The 16,373-nt window shown below is 43.5% G+C and overlaps 1 protein-coding gene across 11 annotated transcripts in view; it reads left to right on the top strand.

Moving 5' to 3' along the window:
* The window catches only part of LOC128339530 (protein unc-80 homolog), a 254,357-nt gene that overhangs the window by 219,899 nt on the left and 18,085 nt on the right, over positions 1 to 16,373 (top strand). For 9 of the 11 annotated variants that reach the window (XM_053283624.1, XM_053283622.1, XM_053283621.1 and 6 more), the window contains 4 exons: positions 205 to 370; positions 1,272 to 1,451; positions 3,248 to 3,386; positions 6,877 to 6,933. In XM_053283624.1, coding sequence (XP_053139599.1) covers positions 205 to 370; positions 1,272 to 1,451; positions 3,248 to 3,386; positions 6,877 to 6,933 — 542 coding nt within the window. The remainder of the gene's footprint in view (positions 1 to 204; positions 371 to 1,271; positions 1,452 to 3,247; positions 3,387 to 6,876; positions 6,934 to 16,373) is intronic. The other 2 variants (XM_053283625.1, XM_053283618.1) reach the window with 1 other exon arrangement.

The following is a 16,373-nucleotide window of genomic DNA, read 5'->3' as shown; positions in this document are numbered from 1 at the left end:
AGCAGAAGATCGTCTGGGTGTGTGATTCGCATGCCCAGACCACCCAGCCAGATAGTTTGTGGGGAAGGTGAGCTTCTGCTTGCCTTCTCCACTGCTTGCCCTGAAGCCTTCACATGTGATCGTGAGAAAGGACTCAGTACATATTTTGATTATGTTATTTGTTCTTCATGGCTCTTCCCCATTGCTCTCACCCACCCACCCCAGTTGCTAGCTCAGCCAGCTGAAAATCATGAAGAGATGACTGCCCGGCAGCATATTGCTGACCAGCTTGAACGGCGCTTTATCCCACGCCCTCTCTGCAAGAGTTCCCTCATTGCAGAATTCAACAACGAACTAAAGATCCTCAAGGAGGCTGTGCACAGTGGATCAGGTGAGAGGAGAGCTGAGGGAGGGAGGCAGGTTGGGGAGGGTGCACATAGAAGAGGGTGGCCTTCCTCAAGCAAGAATGTACAGCACTGCAGCTTTAACCAGCATCACAAGACTCTTAATGATAAAAAACATGTTTAAATTGAAACCAGCAAAGATTTCTACATAGAGCTTGAGGTCATTCACACAGTCGAAAACTGTGTTCTACCCAGGTTTGGTTGCTGTGTGTGCTCCCAGTTTTCAGTTGTGTTGTAAGCAAGGTAAAAGGAAAACCTGGGTAGGAGTGATTGTGTGGAAGCAAGGTAAGAGGAAAATCTTGGTAACTTTTCCTCCTACCTTGCTGCAAAACATTCACTTCTACTCAGGTTTTCCTCTTTCCTTGCTTCCACGCAACCGAAAATTGGGAGCACACACAGCTCTCAAACCTGGGTAGATTGTGTAAATGACCTCCTTTTGTAAGTTGCTGAACTGACATCCCTGGAGGCTGAAGTTCTCATGAAAGGAAATAGTTGCACCCTAAGTAGTAGTAGTGGTGGTGCTGGTGGTGAGACAGTTCACAGGCTCCTTATTCTTAAATGTACTTTAATTTACTGTAGTGGGAGAAAACCAATGTACTGTGGTCCACAAAAACTGATGAGAAGAGATCTTTGACATGACATTTACCAAACTCCAGGATGTTGGTGTGCCTCTTGTAACTTCATAGCATCATGAAACATCCCAAAGGCAATGTTCTCCTTGCTTCATCTTCCTTTTTAATAGTGCAGTGACTATTGCACTATATAGTTCAGGTCATTTTTCACATGATCCTCCTAACGGCCTTGGTCTGAAAGAGAACTACTGTTTCTTAAGAACATCACATATCTTCTGTAACTGTACTCTTCCCCTCCCACCCCCAATCTCTCCAGCCTACCAAGGGAAGACTTCTATCAGCACTGTGGGCACATCCACCTCTGCATACCGACTGAGCCTTGCCACAATGTCCCGCTCCAACACTGGCACTGGCACTGTCTGGGAACAAGATAGTGAGCCTTCCCAACAGGCTTCCCAGGATACTTTAAGCAGGACAGATGAAGAAGATGAAGAAAGTAAGTGCTTACTCATGGAGCCACACTAGATATGATAGCAACTGGTTAGTGTGTTTCAACCCTCTGCTGCCACAGTAATGCAGCGGTACTGTAGTAGATCTGCCACAGTAACGCAGACAGCAAGTGACGGGTTATTTTTAAGAGGAAAAGAGGCACATGGGTGCGGAGTGCAAAACCCACCCCCTGCTTGTGACTTAAAAATTTTCCAGAAGGCTCACATTTATACACTAGGATTTACACTTGCCTTTGTGTGTTTTTATTTATACTCTTGTCATGGAAATTGAAAGAAAACCACCCCTTCTTTCCTTATTTCATTTGATTCAGCTTGGCCTAGAGATGATGACCTTTTTACTTACAACCTTGTTCTTGAAATGCATGTTTTCCAAAGATGCCTACATGAAGTAGATGTTTAAGGCCATGTTTTAGGACCTATCTAAGTTTGCGCTTACGTCTCAAATATAAGGCTTATAGCTATGAATAATTATAAACTGAAATGATTACTGACAACTTTTACAGGACTGCAACTGACTGCAGCTCGTCTTTTAAGAGTAACAATAGATCAAAGAAGTAACAGTAAACAAATTTGTACATGAAAACAAGTTATCTATTAAGAAAGGATTTGGAATGCTGAGGTATTTCTCTAAGTTGTAGTTCTGCTTAGTCACGAGAAATTTTAGGATGAAAAAGAAAAGATTCAAATCCAGATTCAGGTTGCCTTTGGGCTTCCTCACTTGACTCTTTATTACTTGTTCGAAATAAGTACAGTGCACCTTGAAACTATCTTTCATGAAATGTCCTAAGTAATCAATGCTGTATTGATATCTTATGCCTTAACTATGCTATAAATTCTAAATATGCTGTATGAGAAACTAGACAAGTCAACTACTATTTTTGTAGACATTTTTTCTCTTGAGTACTTATTCTTTTATATTGTCATTACAATGCCCTCCTGAGCCCTCTTGCCTGTGGACTTCTCAGAGGCATCTGGTGGGCCACTGTGGGAAACAGGATGCTGGACTAGATAGGCCTTGGGCCTGATCCAGCAGGGCTGTTCTTATGTTCTTATGAGCATGAACCCACAATGTGGTGCAATTTCTGGATTGGAGCCTTACACACAACAATTTTCTGATATAGCTTACAGCTAATCTAAAAGCTAGAGTGGAAAAAGTCATCTACCAGAGGCACACTAGGGTACTCTGCTCAGGGTTTTTTGATTAATTTTAATTGATTATTAATGGAGGCAAATTTGAATGAGTGAAACTGAGATTAATGAAGAACCATACTTTTTACTTTTTGGAGCCTTATGCCTCTTATAAGGGAGAGAGGGCTTGTTTTGAAAAACATTTTAAGACCAGTGGATGAAGAATAATGCAAACCAGCCCAGCCTAATTGTTTGTACACCATATTTGTAAGTTTAGTCAAGATGTCAGCCAATTTCCCCCCTATTCCTCTGTGTGTGTGTGTGTGTGTGTGTGCATACACATACACACACGCACAGACACACACACACCTGCCTATTGAAAATTGCACTTCATGCATCTTCTGAAGTGAACTGCGGTACACAAAAGTATATGCTACAATAGATTGGTAGTGTTTAAATTCCACATGAATCTTTGTTGGTTTTGCTACTACAAACTACTGCCCTCTGGAAGATGTTGTTCCGTGCTTTGTAGATTTGAATGTGGGCATCCATGAAACTCTTCACCAAAAGAAACGTACAAAATAATTTATCGTCACTTGAAAAATGTAAATAGACGTGTGGGATCAATTTACCCGTTGTTCTGGATTCCTTCTAGATGACTCAGTGAGCATGCCCAGTGTGGTAAGTGAACAAGAAGCATACCTTATGGGTGCCATTGGGAGGCGACGATTCTCCAGCCATCTCTCCAGCATGTCTGCACCTCAGGCTGAGGTGGGCATGTTACCCAGTCAAAGGTAACGAAATGGATGATTTCACATTTCCTGATATTTTTCACAAGAGCCAAAATTCCAAAGGTATAATATAGTTTATAAAACATAGATATTTGGGTAAAGATGGGTTGACACAAGGTCAAATGAAATATGGGGTTAGGAGGCACACTCTTGGCTTCACATGACTAGTTACACTGGGGTGTGTGTGTGTGTGTGTGTGTGTGTGTGTTTGCAGCAGTATGTTTATGCTCCTATATGTTAGAAACTTGCTTGTTTTCTTTTTTTTCTTTTTTGCCATCTTGATACTCGTTATTAATGAGGAAAGATACTTATTTTTGTTGCAATCACTTCCGTAGCACATTCTAATGCATACTGCCAGTTCACATCCATGACAGAAGATATTTACAAATGCATACATTGAAACAAATGTGAACAAGCAACTTTCTTGGACAAGGATCTGAGAATGGCCAAGCTACTTCTCATAATCAACTGCTCTTTTTTTGGCCTAATTGCAAGCATTATTGTTGTTGTGTTGCATTTGTAGAAATTTTCAGGTACTAGTGTGTGGCACACAGGAATACATGGATGCTTTACGTTGTGAGGTGAGATTTATTTCTGAGACCTAAGGATAGCTTTGGATGGCGAGAACGTATCAGCCCAAACTGTCCCACAGCTGACAACTGGAAAACCTGACTGTGCTCATGATACGTGTGTGTGTGTGTGTGTGTGTGTGTGTGTGTGAGAGGGGGGGAGGGGGAGGGGATGGGTGGGATTCAAAATCTAACAATAATGCAACATATAACTTTCTTTCTTTATCTTTCTCAACCCTTAAAGTTTGAATTCTATAATTGCTTAGCAAGCATTGGAAATTTGGCATTTATCCCCAATATTCCTCCCCTCAATACCAAATCCTGTTTCCTCAAGATAGATTCAGATAAAACATTGGCAGTGTATTCACCCAGAGATAAGTTTACACAGTGATTGTGCAGACTTCTCTCAAATGTCTATGTACAGTGAAAAGGAAAGGCAGGCAAAGACAAGGTGACTTGGAGCCTTCATACAACCCTGCTGTTACATGGTAATAGGAATAATTGTATGAAAAACATGCTGGCTTGAGTTAACTCTTAGGGCCCCTTGATAGCAATAACTGTTTTCCCTATAATCATCACATACACATAATACTTAGCATGCAACTAGATGTGTTGTAAGAGATCTGTGATCAAGATCTCCTTTGGTTTTTAAAGAAATGATTACTATCATTTCTTTGCCAGGGTCTCCAAATCAGATCAGGATCACAGTACTAGGGGAAGGGGTATTAAGCCTTTTCCCATGCCATTTTTCCTATTAAAAACACCCTTCAGGAACTGATATTTGCACTGTGTGTGGCAGGGGATATATAGGTACTATCAGAGTTTCTCGATATGGGACAGTTAGTAGCTTTGTGAGAGTGGTTTTAACTGGGAAAACAGCACAAGAGAAGGATTACAACTTTCTTTCTCCCAGTGCTGTGTCCTGTCCAACTGTGAGCCCTGCTATAGCTGCTATTAGATTGTTTTTAAAACTTTAGGAGATTCTGATCATAGAGCTCCCACCCCTTGTCTTGTTTGGTCCTCAGAAACAATCCTTGATGACTGAAGCTTATAACCATAAAGGAGCAGTGATCACCAGGGCTATAAAACAGGGATGCGTACGGAGCAAGCCCGACATGCACATGCGTGCCGGGTATTTCTGCTTTCTTCCGGTCCGAGGAGCAGATGGGGCGGCAGGCGGGTACGCTGCCGCCCTGCCGGACCGGTTTGCAGTGGAGTGCCGGTGGGGGGGAAGTGGAGGGAGGGGTAAGTGTACCCTCCCCTGCCAGGTTCCGTGCACATCCCTACTAAAAAATGCATTTTCTAAGAATTTGCCTAAATCATGTTTGATATGAATGCTATTTTTTAAAAAAACTTTCTGAAGTTTTAATTGTAAACTAACCTAATTAAATTATACTTTACCACAATGTAAGACCACAAAGATTAGCCTGGGATTGCTTTTAAAATATATTTTGAAGAGCTTCACGCTTTGATCAGTTCAATCAATGAAAGTTTTGGTCAATAAAGTGATGAGGGATAATTTTAATCATGTGAGAGTTATAGCATGCTTGTTTATTTTTTGAGACTGTTTTGGTTTGGTGTCATTGTAATAAGGAATGAAAAGGGAATCTTAAAGATGGCATTTTGACCACAAGGAGTGGTCATTTTGGTTTATAAAATCTCTGGTGAGTTTACAATTACTTTAGTATCTCAAAGGCCACCTATTAGAATCCTGGCAATTTAGGATTAGTAATCTTTGGGGAAGTTTTTGCTTTGTGTACAAGAAACTTAAGAATTAGCAGGTCTGCATATCGCTTGGCCTAGCACCTGGATATCCAAAATCAATGCATGTAATACAGTTACTGCTGACCTGCCAGTAGTCCACCCATCCACTTCCTTCCTTTCACTTCACACACAGGAGTGGTCAAAATGGAGCACTACCTGTAGCAACCAAGATTTGGAACTGTGGGCAGCACTCTCACCTGTGCAGGGACATCTCTGGGATGAGAGGCTTGAAAAGGAGTGGGGGTAGGATAAAGTTCCAGGGAAGGATCCTACAGCAGGTGAAGCTTTTTTGGAGAAGTGGATGGGTTGGAAGCCCCATGGTAGAGGATCCTCACTGTTCCACACTGGATTTGTATAGGTGACTGCCCCATCATCCCCACCCTGAGCGTAGAAGAAGGAAGAGCTGACACTGCTGCTAATGATGTTTCCCTAAAGAGTGGTGTGGGTGGGTGTGCATGCGTGCATGTGTGCATGAGTCTTCCCCCCTCCTAATTCCTGTGTTAGGTTAGTACCTGATTTCACAGGTCCTTGCCTGTGGGAGCAAGCTACACCCATGAGAAAGCATGTGAAATTCTTAGAGTTCTTACTTGTGGAAAAAGTAGCTGGTGTTGTAGTAAGTGGGCTGAGAAGACAGAGTAAGTTTAGAAGCAGGGCCCCCAGGTTCAAACCATTTTAGAAAAACTGTTGTTTGGTCATGCCAATCTAAGAGCAGCTGTCCATTGTTGTGAACCATGTTCTTCAGTGAGAAGTTAATTGCAGAGACAGGATTAAGGGAAAATAGATGTCTTCAAAGCAACAGAAAGTAAATAGAAAGAAAAGAAAGGGGGGGAGGGACAGAGAATTTGAAGATCACTGTGCCCTTATACCATTTTTAAATTAGAGTGCAAAGTAACTATGATATATTATAGCAACTTGGAAATCTCCATGCATCATAAATTCTTTCTATTCGAGGTACTTTATACTGAATAGGAAGTCTTTTTTCAAGGCTGTGGTTCTTACTCTTTGGTGAGCCAGTTTCAAGACCAAACAATCAACTGTCTTCCTTTTCCTTTACTATCCATCTGAAACTTCTATTCCTTGAAGAAGAAGAAAAGACGATTGCATGCTTTTTTATCTATATTTTCTTCCCTAAATGCTTCACCTCCTTGCCCCTCCTGCAGTGAACCTAATGTCCTCGATGACTCCCAAGGCCTGGCCGCTGAGGGCAGCCTCTCTAGGTACAGTGTTAACCCAACCTCTGTGTCAGTGTCTGTGCTGGGGAACAATCTGCTCCCTCTATTCACCGTCTTTCTCTGCCTCATCCTTGATTATCTCTCCCTCCATTCCTGTTTCTTGTTCTTCATTGATGATCAGGCCTGCAAGTCAAAGGTGTAGCAACCCTACTTCAGTTGTGAGCTCTGAGTGCGAGCGACCTTTATTGGCTAAAAGCTTTTTCTGTGAGGAACAAAACTTTCCAAATGAAACTTCTAGATTGTCTATCTGTTGTGGGATTTCCCCCTTCTCTCCCTTCATAGCTTTTGCTGTAGAGGTATAAGAAACATTTATTGTGCGTTATTAAATCCACATTTTAGGTATCGGATTGGAGGCTTAAAAAAATACTTGTTCTATTAATTCATAATATATCATAGTTGAGAGATGATTACTTTTTATAATTATTAGCTTTGTTATATATTAATGACAAAGAGGTAAATTTTGAAAGTTATTAGCACTGCCTCTGCTTGTGAGAATAACCCCAGCCCCTTTCCGAATAAAAGTGGCCTTATTGTAATGCCTATTTTTAAAATCAAAATGTGGTGTTCGTCTTTAAGCTTCTCCTTTTTCATTAAAATAATAGTTATTTAAATGTGTATGCTGTCAAATATCTGATTGGTGCTAAACTTTCGCATCTGACACTATTGATTTTGAAAATAGGAAGGCTTGTCCACAACAGTAACATTGCTATGCTTTTTAAGGAAGTTAATATATTTGAAAGGGAGGACTGCACCTTTAACACTCAGCTCAGTCATGTTAATCATTCTTACTGTTCTGTTTTGTTGATACCTCTCAACTGATCCTCTGTATGGGAATCCCCATATTATCCCCAAAGTCCTTGCTTATGTCAGGAAATACAGCTGTTATGCCAGCTATGCTAAGGCGAAAGCTTCCCTTACTACTCTTATCTCCAGATGAGGAAATGTTGAGAGGAATTCTTGTGAATGACTTCTTTGTTTTGTTTTGTCATAGATATTTAGATTTTTAAGAACAGGAAATTATGTCTGTCATTGGATGTGCCATGTTAATCATACTCATGAGTCATGAAGTTCTTTATGTTCACGTTCTTTGCCTTGGATCAATCACTGATTGGTGGAGGTGTGAAAGGGTGGGATGCAAAAGGAACTTTGGGGATTATTAATATAAAACAGGGACTTGTAACATGAAACTGTCTGAACAAACAAGAGATTAATAAAATTATCTTCTTGGCAGTTGTCAAAGAAGCAGCTTGCCTGTATTTCAGAATATCAGAATAAATCAGAACAAACCTTTCTGCACAATGAACTACATCCATCTATATATATGATTCTCCTGGGTGTGCCTTGGAATGTGCGTCCCAGCGCCCAGCTGATTGGCTGGGTGGCAGACACGCCTGATTGGCTGAGGCGCACGCAAGAGGATTGGTCACTGCAGCGGCAGGCCCAGCCGTGGAGGCCAGAGGTGGCGGTGGGCCTGGCCCGGCCATGGAGGCAAGGCCCAGGAGGGGGGAAAGAAAGTGTGGGGGCAGAAGTGGTGGTGGGGAGGAGAGGCGGCTGGGCCCCAGAAGCAGAGACTGGGGCAGAAGGTGGGAGGGGGGAGAGGTAACCGCCAGCCCCAAAGAGCGCACAGATGCTCTGTGCAGGGTTGGCTAGTAGCATTTATTTGTATACAGCTACAACTATGGTGGTTTAGACATCTTACAAGCAACTAAGTATAATTGTGCTTAATAAGCACATTTAAGTGGGAAAACCCCCACTTATTTCAGTAGCCTTGCAACTATAGGCCATCCTCAACTTAAGATGCTCCAACATAAGACAAGCGGCATTTACAGGAGGACCCCAATATCCACAGATTCGTTATCCACAGATTTACATATCCACAGTTCGGTAAAAGACACCCAGCCTTGGCATATGCAAGGGAAAAGGGGGTAAAACGCATTGACCTTGCATATCCGTGGGTCAGGGGTGGCCGGAAATTACTGTGGTTATTTCTGGTCACCATTTTGTGTTTTGAAGCCTCAAAATGGCTCCATTTAAAAGAAAGAAAGAAATGGTGGTTTTCAGGCACTTTTTGGCTGATTTGGGGGCATTCCAGGGCACAGCATGACTCAGGGGAGCAGCTAAGTATGGTAGTCAGCTTCCCCCTGCATTTCCCCCACGAAAATCAATGTTTTTTGGATGTTTCCCCCTAACCAGGAACCTAACGCCCAATTCCCCATTGCCGCAATGCCTCGATATCCGCAGTTTCCGTATCCATGGTTGTACTGTGGAACAGAACCCCCAGGAATATTGAGGTCCTCCTGTATAGTGCTTGTAAATTGCCACCTTGTTTCTGTTGCAGAGTGTGTCCTATCTGTATGGTGTACAGAGCAAACACCAGTGAAAGGATTTTGAAATAACTTTACTTGTGAGACAAAGGCACTCAGAGATCAGTACAGAACTTGCTGACTCATACACAAAGGAACAGGAACAAACAGGAACAAGAAGGAGAATAGACACTAGTAGCTAGCCCAACCTATACAGAGGAAACTATAGTGCCGACTTTGGCTTCATAGAAGATTACATGCAAACTATGTTGTAAACATAGTAGATTACATGCAACAAGCTAGGTTGCAGCTGTTGCATATCTCAACAGTTTCAACTTTACAACTGTGTTTCAACTTACAGCTCCTTCCACGGGAGGAGAGGCTCTGCTAGATGGCTGGTGGAGGCAACAGTGGTGGCTCAGACTCACGTTGTCATCAAGACTCGGAGTCCTGATGGCAGTTGCAGCAGCAACTGCATCTGTGGAGGGACTGGCTGACCTGTCACCACCACTGCTGCTTCATTTCACTGCTGGGCTCTTTCCCACTCCACACGCCACTTACTGCCCACCCACCGACTGTCCAGTAGAAAGCAGAGCTGGATATGAGCTACCCAATTGCCTCCTTTACTTCCACAGAAAAGTGACAGAACCAAGAAGGTACTGTGAAGGGAGTGGATGGCAATGTGGAGCACCTTCTGATTCTCCACTATCAACTTCTGTACTACACGCCAACACACCTGTGACTTGACACACCACCAGCTTTGACAGCAGCAGAAAAAAAAATAGGGTATCTAGCCTTGGTTCAGGAACCAAGCCCCCATTTATAGCTTTGTTTCCTATGGGAAAATAGGTTCTGAGTTAAGGCATTCTGACTTAAGACCCCGTTTTCAGGAACTGTGTCATAAGTCTTCCTGTAGCGATATAACTCTCTCTACATTGCAGATGGAGGCCTGTGACTACAAGAGCGAATGGCTTGCCTGAGGTTTATGGCTGAGCATGAACTTGAACTGGAAGCTTATAGCTTGTTGTGTTAACCAACACTAACAACTACTTGTGTTAGTACTATCATGATGCCCTTCAATGATAATTGGTCTTCTGTAGAATTTCCCAAAATGGGGTCCTGGTCCTAGTCCTGGTCCTGGAGGGGAAATGCAGGATGGGAGGAGGTTGTTAAAAATAACATGTCTTCCTTTAGTCTTCCAAAACTGGAAAACAAACTTAAATGGAGTTTGCCAGGCAATGACAACTTAATGATGAAAAGCAAGGGAGTTTGTGCCTGGTCACTACCTTACCAGAGTGGTGCAGGCTGCTTCCCTGGATTTTTGTCCCACACTTCTAGTTAGGGATGTGCAAACCGTTTCGAGTCAAACCTTGATTTGTCTCGAACTGGCGCGGTTCGAGTGGTCTGGGCTGAAACCAGCCTGTCCCACCCAAAGGGGGTACCAGTCCAAGTTCAAACCAGACTGTCCCCAGTTGATACAAACTGGTTCGGGGGTCTACTTGTAAAGGGGAATTCAGTGAGGATTCCACTTTACAAGTAAAGGAGCAGAAGGCTTCCTAGAGCTAGAGGGGAGTCAGGGCTACTTACATTAAAGTAAGTAAAACATTACTTATAAAATGTTTTTCAGTAAGTAAAATATTACTGGGTAGCCCAGCCTGGGTTACTCAGGGGATGGGAGTTGGGGTGAGCCACTCCAACACAAATGCCACCAACCCTTTAAAATAAGTAGTCCTGACTCCCCTCTATTATTATTATTATTATTATTATTATTATTATTATTATTAATTCAATTTCTATACCGCCCTTCCAAAAATGGCTCAGGGAGGTTAACACAGAGAAATAATAAATAAATAAGATGGATCCCTGTCCCCAAAGGGCTCACAATCTAAAAAGAAGCATTAGACACCAGCAACAGTCACTGGTGGTACTGTGCTGGGGGTGGATAGGGCCAGTTACTCTTCCCATGCTAAATAAAGAGAACCACCATGTTAAAAGGTGCCTTTTTGCCAAGTTAGCAGCGGGACTCTAGTTCTAGGAAACCCCCCCCCCCGCCCCTTTACTTGTAAAGGAAAATCATCATCGGATTCCCCTTTATAAGGAGGCCCCCTGAACCAGTTTGAACTGGGGCCAATCCAGTTCAAGACTGGACCACTCGAACCGCAAATGTGTGGTGATGCAAATAGCCTCTGAGCATGCATGGAGGTCACTAAAATGAACTGCCTAGACCACTCGAACTGCAAATGCGTGGTGACATAAATAGTCTCTGTGCATGTGCTAAGGTAACTAAAATAGCCTCCACGCATGCACAGAAGCCCGAACCAGGCCGCAGCCAACTCAGGTTACTCAGGAGGAGGCCGGGGGGGGGGGGGGGAGCCGCTGCTGTCCCCAACGCCCCATTAAAGTAAGTAGCCATGACTCCCATCTAGCTCTAGAAAGTCCCCCTTCCCCCAAATATACTTTGATGTGGTTTTACATCCAGTCTACTGAGCTGGGAGCAGGCAGAGGCATGATGAAGGAGAGGTATGGATGACTATCAAAGAGAGGCCTATGGACCCCCCTACTCCTGTCCAGAAGTGCCATAGCCATCTCCTGTTTGGGGGCTGTTCTACAAGCTGGTCACCCATGTTCTAAAGAGGGAGAAATACATAGAGTTGTACACCTCTCAACATAAATTAAAGCTATAGACTATGTTAACCTGTGCACTAAATAAAAAGGTCATCATTGTTGTGCAGTGTTTTATCAGGGCTATGCCAATACTCCCATTCCTGGAGGTAAATGACCTTCAAACTGTGATGCATATGCTGGTAACCTCCAGGCTTGACTACTGTAATGAGGCTCGACTACTGTGATGCACTCTACGTGGGGCTGCCTTTATACAGAGTCCAGAAACTACAATTGGTACAGAGTCTGGCAGCCAGACTGGTCTCTGGGACAACCCGAAGGGACCACAGAGCATTGATTTTAAAAGAATTGTGCTGGCTGCCAATATGTTTCCGAGCAAAATATACAATGCTGGTTATTACCTATAAAGCCCTTAATGGCTTGGGTACAGGGTACTTAAGAGAGTGCCTTCTTTGTCATCAACCCAACTGCCTATAAAGATCATCGGGGGGGGGTTCGGTTGTGGTTGCCACTGGCTCGTTTGGTTGCGACTCGGGGCATTCTCTGTGGCTGCCCCGGGGCTTTGGAATATGCTTCCTGTCAAAACAAGAGCATCTCCATCTCAAATTGCTTTTAGGAAGACCTTCATGACTCAACTGTTTTATCAGGCTTTTAAGTGAAAATAATTTTAAACTGTTTTTATCCTATGAAATTGTTTTTAACTTTTTTATTCTGTGAAATTGTTTTAATTGCTTTTACTCTGTTTTAAACCTGTGGTTTTAAATTGTGTATACTGCCTAGAGATACACATATCAGGCGGTAGGTAGATATGATCTATAGGATTGCTATGGCTATTGCAAATAAAGGAGTAATAGAAAATACGCTATGGCAACCCTTTCTTCTATAGAAATTGGTGCTGTGAAGACAATTATTACACCAGATGATAAATCTTTTTTAAGACACTTTCCAATTAAATTTATACAAAGCAGGCAAAGATTATGTTCCAAGTAACTTTGATTCAGTACAACAGACATGTACAATAACTTAGAGATCTGGGGTGTGATCCATTGAATCCATTAGAATGGATTCTGCACCTACACTGAAGCCTGTTGGTGTGGAGTACCACTGCTCCTCTCAGCGCTTGCATCCCACCCCATGTGACCACATGGCTATTTAAGGTGGGAGGAAGTGCCAGCAAGAAATGATTGATTTATCAGCTACTTTGACCTTTGGACTGTTTAAATCTACATTTTTGTGAATTTTGTGGATGAAGAAAGATCGGTTGAAAGATCGGACTGATATTTTGATTTTGAACAATGGAGTGGGGACAATGACAATGGATGACTCTAAATGCTTGGAGAAAAAGGCAGATAAAAGAATGTTCAAGCATTGCTCTAAGTGTAAAGCTAAGCTACCCTTGCAAGATGGCCATGACTTGTGTTTGCTGTGCCTGGGGGAAGCCCACAACACCTGCGCATGTAAAGTTTGCCAGTCCTTTTCAAAACAGATGTGATACAACCAGGAGCTCCATTTGAGGGCTACACACTAACTGACGATGTGTTAAGTTCCCCTGGTGTATCTAAGGAGGGAACTCACTCAGCTTCTAAAAGAGATGGCTCATAGGCTGAGGCTTCGACAAAGTCTAAACCTTCGTTGCCTATATTTAAGTCTCCTAAGATGCCCAAGTGGCATAGAGACAAAATGGCGGACACATCGGAGGCTGCCAAAAAGAAGAAAAAACTGTCAGCATCAAAGGCTACTCCATTACCGACTTCGGCACAAGGAGTTATGTTTGTGTTGATATCGAGACCGTCAACACCGACCACACCGATGGTGGCATCTTTGACATCGACGCAAGGTTTGTCTGCTCTACCCCTCTCGACACCGGGACCTTCGGTGCCAAGACCACTATCCCCTCCGGCACCTAGGTTGGTACTGATAACAAGGACAGTTTCCTTGTCCCTGGCATCGATGCTGTTGAAATCCCCTTCGACACTGAAGGCGAGACAGTTGGCCTTGTCACTGAACACGCCGGTGTTAACCAGTTTTCCCTCTAACTGGGATTCTCAGCTGTTGTTGACTACAATTCCCAGAATTCCCAAGCAAGAGCCATTATAGCTGGGGATTCTGGGAATTGTAGTCAACAACATCTGGGAATCCTTGTTAGAGGGAACACTGGTGTTAACTAATACAGTGACCCGATACCGAACACCGGTTACTTTCGAGATTGAAGAAGAAGATTCATCTGAGGTTGAGGAGGTGAGTGCTTTGGATCACAACATGGCACAATCCTTGCTTTCTATGTTAGACTCCAATGCTACTACCCCTTCGACTTTTAGGGGGGTTTCACCTTCAGAAGAGCAGGAAACGTGTTCTATGCCTCCAGATACTTCCATTTCAATGTAAACTCTTCAACATCAACTAGTGCCCTATGCATTAATAGCTGCACAGTTGGCCACATCAACTAGCTGGCACACCTGTGGATTCTCTCACCACACTTTGCCTGCTGTACAATCGAATATCTTTGGTCAGTTTTCTCTAGGATTGGCAGTGTATGACTATGATGTAATTAGATCATGGAGGTCTTCAGGGTTCCAGAAACACAAAATCCTCTGACTCGAGCCTACTCTCAAGCTCTCCCAGTGTGCGCGCTGGCTGGGGTGGAGATGCTCCCCCTTTCGCACCAGACAAAGTGGTGGTGACAGCAGCTGCAGCCATGCAGACCCTGGCAGAATCTCCTCCCCCATCAAAACATGTACAGGTTGCAAAACGGACCCAAACCAAGGAGAAGCAAGTTTTATCTGCAGCTATCCAGACAAGACCCTTGGGAGCCTGCGATTCCTAGGCCTCCAACACCTCCCTCATGGGAGCAACAGCCACATTCCTCCCCTGCACCTTCTGGCAAGAGTTACCATGGTGATTTTGAATCAGAGGTGGAATCTACTGACCCTGACCCATCGCCTGATGTGGCAGTGCCTTCGCATGTATCCCCCACTGAGGAAATGAAGGCTTCTCATGACCAACTCAAGGAGATGGCTCCTGCACTGGGTCTTGATCTAAAATCACAGTTGTCTACGATTGATGACCCAGTATACAGTTTTATGGCAAAGTCCTTGTCCACACAGCCTGTCGCCTTGTCTCTCTTACCAGTAATTTCCAAGGCAGCTCAATGTGCTTGTGAAGTTCCACATACTTCCACTCCTACCTCTAGAAAACTAGAAGGCCTATATAGAGTGCAAGAACAGGATAACACCTACTTGCCGAAACATCCTGTACCAAACTCCCTCGTTATAGACTGCACTACTTCTTCTAGGTCAGGTAGGCTTCACACAACTCCTGCAGATAAAGAGGGAAGGGAGTTATATGTGATCGGCAGAAAGATATATTCAATGGCTTGCTTATCGGGGAAAAGAGCCAACTATTCAGCCTGCATAGCTAAGTATAATTCTTGCTTTTGAGACACCTTAGGACAGGATTTGGACTCTCTTGCACCAGAAGAGTTCAAGGCTTGCTTTAAGAAAACTTTGCAAAAGTCTGCAGAGTTGACCCAACAGCAATTAAGTACCGCAAAACACCTGGTGGAATCCAAATCTAGAGCCATGAGTGCATCTATTACTTTGAGACGCCATGCTTGGCTACATTCAGCAGCTTTGCAATTAGACATGAAAGACAAAATAGAGGGTCTCCCAGTCAATGGGAAAGGTTTGTTCTTGGAACAGATGGATGCTACAATGGAGAAGCTAAAAAAAAATCAAAGTTGACAGCAAAGACTTTTACTCCGACTTCTTCTTCCTCTTATGTGGCCAAATCCAAGCCTTACAACTGTCCACATTCCAGCTATAGACAACAGGACCACAGGGATTTTAAGAATTCCTACCAACCATATCATAAGAAACAATATCCACCAAAGAACAAGAACAACCAGGGCCAGCGTAATAAACAGAGGCCCAGAAGCAGCACCTTTTGAGATCAGCAACAGCCCATCATATCATTTGCCATCAAGGGACTCAGTGCTAACATCAGCTTTCCCCAACACCGTAGTGCTGAGTATGATTGCCTGCAACATCTATCAGGCACAAACAACACCTTCAGCCAACAACAACATCAGATTGGCAAGCCATATGCAGGCATGGCACCATATAACATTGGATTGATGGGTGTTGAAGATCATCTCTTCAGGCTATGCTATAGAGTTCAAGGCATGATCAACTTTCAGAGGACTTCATCTTACAAAAGCGACTCCTGCCCTACAAAAGGAGGTGCAGGAGCGGTTGGGCAGGAAAGCGATTGTGTGATGGGTGCAGAGGTGGGAGAGGTTCTACTCCCACTACTTTCAAATCCTCAAACAGGATGGCGGAATTTGGCCAATAATGGACTTGAGACATCTGAACAAGTTAATCCATGTGAAGAAGTATCGGTGATGACATTGCAAAACATCCTGCCACTTTGACATCAGGAATGGTGGCTTGCAATGTTAGACATGTGGGATGCTTATTTTCACATAGAAATCAGGCCACCCTA

Source organism: Hemicordylus capensis, chromosome 1 (genome assembly GCF_027244095.1).
Source record: "Hemicordylus capensis ecotype Gifberg chromosome 1, rHemCap1.1.pri, whole genome shotgun sequence".
Lineage (NCBI taxonomy): Eukaryota > Metazoa > Chordata > Lepidosauria > Squamata > Cordylidae > Hemicordylus > Hemicordylus capensis.
This window is presented reverse-complemented; position numbering and strand designations above follow the sequence as displayed.